The sequence below is a fragment of the Neodiprion fabricii genome, chromosome 5, assembly GCF_021155785.1.
Source record: "Neodiprion fabricii isolate iyNeoFabr1 chromosome 5, iyNeoFabr1.1, whole genome shotgun sequence".
Classification (NCBI taxonomy): Eukaryota; Metazoa; Arthropoda; class Insecta; order Hymenoptera; family Diprionidae; genus Neodiprion; species Neodiprion fabricii.
Window position 1 is genome coordinate 34278670 of NC_060243.1, and position 10343 is coordinate 34289012.

Below are 10343 nucleotides of genomic sequence, written 5' to 3' on the forward strand. Positions count from 1 at the left end.
AGTGAACATAAGCAAAATGCTGGTAGGAAAGAGGAATTGCACAACCGCACACGTCCGACGTTCCCATCTTCGTTGAGGATTTGGCACATAATACGTATCTTAGAAGCTTACGTGCTCACGTTGTCGGCAGCTCAGAAATCGGAATTTGAAATTTCCTTCTCAGTCGTTAGAATCAATGTTTACAGTTGGACAAACAATGATGCTGACTTGGAGAACTTGTAATGCGAACGAATGAAAAGTTGTTTGTATTGTAACAACCGAGCGCGACAAGGTTGCAGCTAAGAACGTTGAACGTTCTTCAACTCTTCGGGTTGACAATTATTTTTTCAACGCTTCTCAAGGTAATTCATATTTGCCAATTTATTCTTAGTACTAGTATCGTTTAATTACACACGACAACGTCAGTGAGGCCGAGAAAATTTTGCGGGGAGCGCAAGGTCTGCGTTGTGTCATTGTCGTATTGAAATATCCGTACCTACATTCGCTTTGTCCTGAGAAACACCTCGAGCTTCTAATATCAAAATTGTGGGTTTTACCGGGAACAATAACGATACAGTATTTTTACGAACATTGAAATAATGATTGTAACGACGTTAAATTCAAAGCCCCCAGAAGTTTAGAAAACATCACGTGTTTGTCGTTTGGTTTCGAATCACCATTGTCTTATTGTTGCTGAAGGTGTTCGATACTTCGAGAGGACAATATCGGAAAAAGGGTAAACTGTGAAATGCTAAGGCTGGGGAACTAACCGTACATTGTCTTGACGATCAACGATGCAGTGTATTGCCAATTACGTTTTCTATTCCTTTTTTTACAACGCAACGCTTTGTGCATGACCTTAACATAAATTGAACTAACAGTTTTTTCTTAATCGCTAGATCGATCGACGACTTCGCAACTAGAGATTTTGGTATGCGCTAATGCAAGAAAATATGGCAAGTTTTAAATTGTGCAGAAACTAATTTTCTTGCGAGGCGTTCTCTGTTATTTACACGTGCATTGTCTGTGGTTCTTCACTGCCTTGTGGAGTAGTTATCGGCTCATACATCCCAAGAACGTCGTAAGCCTGTAGTTTGTAAGGTAGATTAGACGCGGCGCGTTTATACGTCGCGATAAGATTAATTATCAGTTTAAACGCATTTCAAGATAATCAGCGCAATTGTTTTTCTCTCGAAAACTATAATTATCGTCTCCGGAAACAATAAAATTCAAAGTAACGTAGGTTCTTAAAAATTTTAGGACCCTTTCAAAAACGGCAAAAAGGTAGACAGACCCTCCTAGTTCCGTAGATAAACCCCACGGAGGATCAAGTAAGTCGGTATTTAGCAAAAATTCCGCTCACCATTCTGCCTGATATAATATCTGTATAAGTTTGCTTTGTTTTATCTTCTGTCCTTTTCTTTTTGCGTTATAGTCGTGGTTATGTATTGGTCATGTAACAAATGTACATATTTTCACACACTTACAACGTACATGTACGGTGTGTCACTTCTTGCGGTCAAATTTTTCTACGCCTTACTTTGTCGAATCGAGGCAGGGAAACTTAAAGGGGGGTCGAGGGGTGGGGGGGGGGGGGAGCTTCGGGGTATCCGATATACCTGTTTTGTGTAATACGCTGACGAAAGTAGCAAATCCCTCTCGACGCATTCGCCAAAATAGTCTGTGAATCTGTTAGTTCAGCATTATTTATTCATTCTACGGTCTGTATACATTCATGCAGAAATTCAAATGGGTTCTATTTCGTCGAATCGGAACGAGTCTCGTGTAGATGTCGGTGCTTTTGGCCATTCGAGGATTTCGTACGTCTCGGGGATAACTGAATATTTGGATTTCGAAACTACGAGCGCAGGTATCCGTCCTGGAAAAGAATTGATTTTTCAGTCGTCCGAATTTTTCAAAACGAATTTATCATGTATATGTATCTAGGGCTCAGATCTCCGAAGTGTTCAGTTCCGCCTACGTTTATACGGAAGATTTTTTCGTTGCATACTAACATACATCCGCTTTTGAATATCACTCAATTTTCACGACTGCGCAGAGTTTTGCAAAGCGTTTAATTGTCACGCCACCGCTAGCGCCGGTATTATTCGTTATGTAGCCGCACAGCGGGCAGGCAGGCGAGAGGAGGCTAGGAACGCATGATTCGGCGATTCTACATGTAGCGGCCATCTTGGTGCGCGTAACTCGTGCCGCTCGGCCTCTCTGCGGTTTGGCTGTCGTTGCAAAATATTTATTCGCTAAACATTGAGCAACGAAACCTTGCAAATCCACATACTGCTCTCAACGATGTACATATTTCATCCCGTTCGGTAAAGGCTCGTTTGTCCTCCGTATAAAGCAGACGACGTGTTTCTTCGCACGCAGCACCATCCGGTAACAAAATTCATTGCATTTTTGTGTTAAACAGGTTTCAGAAAATAACTAAAAGAAAAGGACGAAAAAAAGTACAGGCTTATTATGTTCGTTTCACAGCCTCGAGCAAGCGAGTTTCTAAATGCCATGTTGGTATATTCTGATCATTGCTAACGAATTAATATACTTAAAAGTGTAATTTAAGGAATATAAATATTTTTTTCTTTCGTTCGTGACATATTTTTTCGACGTTCGTCATAATACACGCAATACGCGCGGAGAATTTTTCGTTGAGAAAATTTTGTTTCTCTGTATTGTTATTAGTTTTACTTTTTACCCATATTTTTTTTTTTTTTTTTATAAACTCGAGAGTTTGTAACCGACAGAATGGCCGCCCTATATACCCGTTTCGAAATTGTACACAACGCTGTCCAGAATTTCTGTAACACCAAATTATCATACATTCACGATATATATTACTAGCGAACTCCCTCCTTCTCCTCTTGCACTCCTGCCTCCACGTTCTCCCTCCTTCTATTCTATAAGGAACAAATTACCGCAGCAGAGGGGACGACTCCGAATTGGGCGATTATAAAACGTGCGCGAATCCATGTTACGATATTTGATTGCCACCACCAGCACAGATAACATTTTCGCCCGCAAGGATCGTATAATTGTGTCAACATCAAGTTACGCTAATCAGCGACTGAAGTTGTAATTAACAGAGAACGCATCCGACAGTATAAAAATGTATTCGTAAATGTCTACATTACATGTCAAATATCTTTTCTCTGACGTTTGAACTGCATTACGCATTAATTCATACCTATGTAATAAGTCTTATTGATAGCCTTTATACCTTTCTGTTCAGATTATTATTGATCTACGTAATTTTTTGATTCCTCCAATATCAAGATATGCAGCATAAACAGGAACATGGCAGCGACTGTGATCTTTCGTTCGCGCTAGACGATGAAAACGCTTGAAATCTTATCGCCTAGAAAGTAACCGGGTACTTATCCGAGGTTCAAGTTATCCTTTCGATGCGTTTATATGTCACGACAATCACGAGACACCCACTATTACTGCTCTACGTAGGTAGTATAATATATATATATATATATATTTGTGAATATGTGTATATATATATATATATATATACACATATTCACAAACGGGAAGATTTAGAGATCTATGGATAAAGACGTAGAGACTCATTCCTTGCTTCCTTAGCATTCCGTGACCTTTATAACTCCGAAGACGACCGACAATCCGTTGCTCGAACTATCGTGAACTCTTCGTCCCGGAGTTTTGCTGAAAGTCAAGGAGTGCAGATACTGTGCATCAGATACTTTCGAAAGATCTGGAGTCAATGCATGGCGGACGGAAGTTGTGACCTGAAAAATAGATGGCAGATCATTCGATCGATCGGAGGATGAAGCCTAGCAGTCGACTTGGTAACGAACATCGAGTTTACTCTACGTCGTGGCGAATTGTGCTCCGACGTTTTTTGGGAGAGAAAACTACGGAGTGCTCGAGCATCGTTGATGACAAACAAACCAAATCGACAAGTGGTCGCTGGTCCGTGGAGGAGTGGAGGTGCAACCTGTCCATGCCGATACCGCTCTTTCGATTGCAGCAGGCAGGCGGAGAATCAGGTTGTCTCGGAGGTCAGCTTCGGTTACTGCCCTGATGTTCTTCTCTGTCTTTCGCTGCATTGTGTGATACTACTGCCGATGCGAGAAACAGACGAATGTTTCCTCGGCGTTTCATCTTCGTCCGCATGCAAAAACCACCCAAAACTACACTAATTCACGCTCCACCGAGCCAAGGGTAACACACGTCTACTTCTCCTCTTGTTGTCCCCATAAGTGCAGGTAATGCAATATCTAAATTGATGATTTCCAGGTCTTCAGCAGAGAATTGGAGTTGGATATTGTCTGACTGAGAATTTCTCGTACCCATAATCCGTGCGTTGAAACTTGTGTTAGTAAGCCATGTTCAATACCTCACAACATCCATTTACTTTAGATCCGCGATCCAAGTATCCGAGTGAGCCTGTCAAAGTACGGAGAAACGTTGTTATAAATCTCAAGTGCGTATGTTACTAGGGTACACAAGAGGCGACTAGCAGTTCCATTTGTTACATCTGACAATGATGCTTGTTATATGGGCTGCGTCGAAACAATCGGTAACCCCGGAGCTTAAGGAGAATATGGATGTGTGCAATCGGATTTTTTTTTTTCATCTTTGCCAGAAGTCAGAAGCCAGTAAAGTTCGAAGTGTTTCTTTCAACGTATCTATTTATCGAGGAATTACGTTTGCCTGCAGTGCTATTTGCTGAATATCGAAGACGCTCCATGAACGAGAAAGGTAGTGACGCCGGGGGAAATTTTTTCGGCCTGCATAGCCGAGGGAACCTTGTTGTGGATTTAAATCTGCGGTCTACTAGGAAAATTACACCGTGGTTGATGTCAGACGGTCATATATTTCATTGGGATGCCGGTTGACCTGTTTCGGCGAGTGGATCTTCTCACGCTTCGCTTCAGCCATAAATGCCTCTTCACGAACCCGATTGAACAATCTATCTCGCCTGTTGAACTCTTTTCTGTTGGCTGCTCACCCGGAATCGTCCGCAAGCCTTTCCTCCCATGAACCGACGTCACGACGATGCCTGGAGATAGTAAACCTTGGCCTGACCGATAAACTTTATCTTCTAGCTGCCTCCAAGTCAAATACATATCTGTTATAACGATATCAACAATCGACTAGCGCCTTGGGCTCGTTTTATTTGTTGTTATTTTAATAAACACCGATTACTATGCCTGTCGGCACCGCTCCGAGTCGTTTCGAAGTTATCACACGCCTCGAGACTCCTCGCATGAGTTAGATGCTAGGCCGCCATGTTTCCGCTTGCGACCATACCTAGAGGAACTAATACAGGCGCAACAAGTATATGCGCAGCTTTTATACTTCAGGAGTAGAACGACTATAAGCCGTTACCACGCTGCAAATTATTTTCATCAATAGTAAACCAGCATTGTTACACCGTTAGAATAATTTACCTAACTAAACACGATGTCCCAGCAGGTACATTTTATATTTGTGCTTTTCTAATATCAACACTTAAATTGTCATATTAACATTTAATTTGTTATTTTTACTTCCTTTTTTTTACTTATCGTTAGTAATACATTAAAAACTGGTTAAATCAACCCAAAAATCTAAGCGGATCTACTGGGACATTTTTTTTCTATCCGTGTAGAAATTGTTTACATACATTGCGGAGTATGGTTCTAATAAGGAACTAGGCGTTGGAGGAATTCCGAATATTGTAAATATGTTCTTCTCTTCTTATTGAAAATATGAAAGAATTCGTTGATCCATATAGATGATGGATTAAAAGTGCATCGATGCTAATGATTTATGGCTTCGTTTAAAATAATTACGGAACATATCCCTCCTGATGATGATACGGATAGAAAATCCGTCAGTGTCTTCGCGCTTGCTTATAACACACATGGTGTTAATAGTGTTATCGAGCACCAACACGCGATGTTCGATATATCGATTAAGCACCTTGTCATAATATGGACGATCGTATCCGTGATGATTTTACGATAGCGCGATGGTCTGAAATAGAAGTTGACGTAGTTTTGATAGTAAAAAAACACACAGTAAACGATACGTCATCTAACCTTTCATCCAGTGACGCGCTTGTGATTTATTATAATTAGTTTTGACCGACGGTCGTTTATGATTTCGAGTCAGCTTCTAACTCTGTTAGGGTTTTCTGGACACAATGAAAAAGTGTAGCACATTGACGTCGAATTGAACACATTTTGAAATACGATTGAAATATGTTCGTTAAAACTCATCATCAACATTTTTTGTTGCAGTTTGATTTCTGATGGCAAAACAAGAATGGTACTGAATGAGGGAAGCTCCAGCGGTGAAACGTGGATACGTGAAATTGATGCGGCAGAAAGAGCAAAACAGAAAAATGACCGCGCGTGGAAATTCGTTCTTGATCAAATTTTCATCGCCGGTGATCGTCGATCCGTCAAAGAGTGTGTCTATCGCGGGGAAGGAAACGCAAACTTGGTGCTTGCACTGCCTTGTGTAAGTATTCTTAATGTATTTATACTGGCCAATATCGGAGTATTTACCCGCCAAACCTTTCTTTGAATCGCTGACGCTGCAACTCTGCCACTCTGCTTCTTCGTCGATCCAGTTTTCTTAATGGTAGTTGACATATAAGGCGGGAGAAGGAGACAATGGAAAATTACGTGAACCGCAGTAGAACACGCATGTTCGACGTGTGGGTGTGGGCATACTGGAATAGTTCAACTACTGGCCTGATATCGTGTATCGCGGTGATTGTGTCGGGCCACCAACCGCCACATCCACTACGCAGTAGAGCTGAGCAGTAATTAGTTGATTATACAAATTCTAGCAGCGTGTGATAGAACACTGTCCAGAGAAAACACGTTCACTAGCGAACCTGTTTGTCTCACTCGTAGTATTGATCAATGAGTCATGGGGTCTACTTGCTCAACCCAAATTTAGGATTTCGAAACTATAAAGATTCAGCCGTCTTCGCCTTCTCACTTGTTGTTGCCATGATTATTCACGTTTCGCGGCTTCGCTGATTTTTCTTCACGACTAATTCCTTTCGCGGGAGATTTGAATTGGAGGAAACTGATCTCTGGTATTGGAACCCTTGATCACTCGGTTGACTTGGATGAAATTCCGATGAGAAACGTATCTCTTGACGTCAAATCTCGCCTCTGGTGGTATAATTATTACCCGATTGGGTTAATGTCCTTCAAACATAGAAGACGTCACGAGAGCCCATCAAAGATATCCGTGCTTCGCGTTGTTGCAAACCCGTTAATTCGTTCTCAGCTTTAGTAAGAAACTAGTTAAGGGAGTACGTGTTTAACAAAGGTTTAAACTTTCTCGATGTTTTTCCCTACCCGATGTATGTGTACATTATACACTTCGAGGGGAATTGTACTTTTAAACTGTATATTATTACTTAACTTTCAATATAAAGACGGCGCATTGTCATTTATTAAGCACTTTTCTCGAACGATATTTACAGGAGCGGAAAGTGGTGCGGTTTCGGAAGTCTTTACCTGGCAAGGCCGATCCGGATGGAGGCGAGGCACGAACGAGACAGGAAAATCAGTTTCTGAGAGTCGTAATCTTACGATTTCTTGGCGAATACGTTCAACCCCCAGAAATAATTCGCGGCAGGCCGGAAGATATGGCGCTGCTGTCCGAAGCTATACGCTCTCTGCGTCCAGGTGAGTAAGATCTCTCGATTCCCTTCTTAAAATAAGATGCTGCGTTTAGAAATGTCTCAAGTATTGTGTAAAATACTGCGAATTTATATTTCATTAACTATTTTCTCCGCAGAAAGTCGCCGCGGGAAAGACATAGTCGAAGAGTATGTCACCAAATACGTAGATTATGCCTTTTTACCTGCCAAACTTACCGATTCGCTGCAACACTACCATTGCAGTCGACCTACTTTCTGCGTTGAAATCAAACCTAAACAAGGATTCAGGCACGAATCGGACGAACAGTTCCAGAGGTGCACGTATTGTCTTACGCAATACTCCAAGGTAACGCCCGATGAAGTTAATTGTTATTACATAAATAAATTACATAAGTTGATAAATAGGGTTTCTCAGGTGTTTCGGCAAGAGACAAATTTTTACTTTCCTGGTTTCTCGACTGGGACGTGGTCAGCCATCATCAGATGAAATTCCCGCAAGTTTGACCGATAGACCGGAGAAATTCTATTTATTCATCACTGACTGCTGAAAACAATCTATTGGTAATGAAAATTGTGTAAAAGTACGAAATTTGTAAGACGTGGTAGAATAATTAAAAAATTGTATCTCGACTTTCAGATGAACAGCGGAGTGATTAAATCTCGTAGTACTTACTGCCCGTTCGATCTGTTCTCCGGCGATGCGGAACGTATGAAAAAATCCATTCATGGTCTTCTGAAGTCTCCTCAAAACAATCTCAGGATTTTCAAAAATGGCAACATAATCTATGACTGTAATAGTAATCCAGATGACTTGGAGTATATTTTAGGAGAATGGTTCGTTGCCAGTAGATATCGATCTATGGAACAGTATTTAAAAATTTTCGTCAGACTCGTTAGCACTGCTTTATTGAGAGAATTCCATCATACCCCGATGAACGAATCAGCATATTGTCCATTGGCTCGAATATCGTCACAGGATTGTGACAATGAGACACGAATTGAACAAGAGCTCGTAGTGAAGGCGAAGAAACTCCTGTACTTATCAGATTACGTAAGTATGCCTCATTTTTATCCGATAATGCTTTTTAATCTGACGTGGATATTTTTCCTCTTGTAGACCATTTTCAATGCTTTATCGCGTTTTTCAGGAGTGCAATTTCATTGGCGGTGACCTCCTACCAGATTCTGTCCTTGGACGAATCCGTCGCATGCAGCAATTGCCGTATTACAGTACCGACATCGTATATAAAATATATTTGAAGTATATACGAATTTGGAACGATAACTCGATTTATTCCAGTATGATAAGAATGCACAGCAGCAAGAAGAACGAACTGCCTATCAGAATCGTAGAACTATGTGAGGTGCGTTATCTTTTAAAAATTTCTTATCGTTAGTTTGATTTACACTTTTACATTGTTATTCTGTCTGCCCAGAGATGCGAGTCTGCACGGACAAAGGATGCGTCAAGCGCTGCCTATTCCTCTGTAAATCCATCCGAAAGTACAAATACCTTGAAGCCGAAAATTCCTGGCACAAATGGAAATAACAGCACTGCGTCGGCGGATTTCCGAAGTAATACACTTGATCGAAATCTAGACGAAACCGAAGGGGAGATAAATATCGCAATCACAAATGACGAGTTGCGAGCTTTACAGAATTATCTCCTCGCAACAACTGCCAAGGATTGCTCCATTCTAATGGCCTTCCAAGAAATTGACTCCGCGTAAGTAATTCACCTGTTTAGCATAGAAATTTCAAGACTAGGTCACGGTCGGAGATTTACAGTTGAATGTTCGTTTTTTTTTTTATAGGTGCATACCCAATGTAGCGGAACCAAATGTCGTGGAGACAGACCAGCTTAGTTTTTTGGTCAATGTGGGTATCCTGGACTTGGACCCGAAGTCCATACACTGCATTAAAAAACACCGGAAACGCGACATAAACGTTCTTGTTTCTGTTACGAAAATTTTAGAAAAAGAGGTTTAATTGGTAAATAAATTATTTTTCAGTACAGCGTAATTCTACTATCACGTTTTTTAAGCTGCGTTTCATTCTAGTAGATACCAAGAAAATCATGCTCTTCCTCGTAAAATAAAATCGAAACTTGTTCACGTGCACGTTTCATTGGCACAATTCAGTTGGGTGCAACATATAAACAATTTTAAGATCGTAAGCAGCAATTGATAGTAAAAAAAAAAAACTTATCAGTTTTAATTGAGTTGAAACTGAAAAGGTGTAAAGTGAGAGAAACTTGGTAATTATAGTTGAATGACAATGCAAATCTCTCTACTACAAAGTAATCGATAGTATATATGCGGTCGAATAGTCATAATCATTGTAATTAGACGATAGCTTTAGGTCACATAGTTAGGTGATGTTAGTGGTAAGAGACTATTCTGTATTTTTTAACTAGTCATAGTGTTATTTGTTTAAGAATAGCAAGGAAAGTAATATTCTGATTTTTTATATCACTTTGAAACATTTTATGTTGATATGTTTTGTTCCAGTTTTGTAATGGAAGGCGAAAATGAAAGTCAGATTCATTCTCACCTAATAATAAGTAAATGTGTCTGTACAGAACCAAAAGCCGTTTTTCCTGAAAATTGATTGAACTTTATGAATGAAATCACAAAAAGTATTCGACGATTAACTTTTTCTGCACCGATAATTCATTGGCATAAGTCTATTCGGATCAGAATCT

At 40.4% G+C, this 10343-nt stretch overlaps 1 protein-coding gene across 6 annotated transcripts in view; it reads left to right on the forward strand.

Annotated features, from left to right (window-relative positions):
- Positions 1 to 9901, forward strand: part of LOC124182650 (inositol-pentakisphosphate 2-kinase) — a 43086-nt gene extending 33185 nt beyond the window's left edge. For 3 of the 6 annotated variants that reach the window (XM_046570178.1, XM_046570176.1, XM_046570180.1), the window contains exons 2-8: positions 6252 to 6474; positions 7460 to 7664; positions 7777 to 7985; positions 8277 to 8690; positions 8788 to 9003; positions 9076 to 9365; positions 9454 to 9901. In XM_046570178.1, coding sequence (XP_046426134.1) covers positions 6277 to 6474; positions 7460 to 7664; positions 7777 to 7985; positions 8277 to 8690; positions 8788 to 9003; positions 9076 to 9365; positions 9454 to 9628 — 1707 coding nt within the window. In that variant the 5' untranslated portion in view covers positions 6252 to 6276 and the 3' untranslated portion in view covers positions 9629 to 9901. Of the gene's footprint in view, positions 1 to 11; positions 342 to 2167; positions 2374 to 4403; positions 4872 to 6251; positions 6475 to 7459; positions 7665 to 7776; positions 7986 to 8276; positions 8691 to 8787; positions 9004 to 9075; positions 9366 to 9453 lie in introns of those variants that run through there. The other 3 variants (XM_046570181.1, XM_046570179.1, XM_046570177.1) reach the window with 3 other exon arrangements.
- The last annotated feature ends 442 nt before the right edge of the window (positions 9902 to 10343 follow it).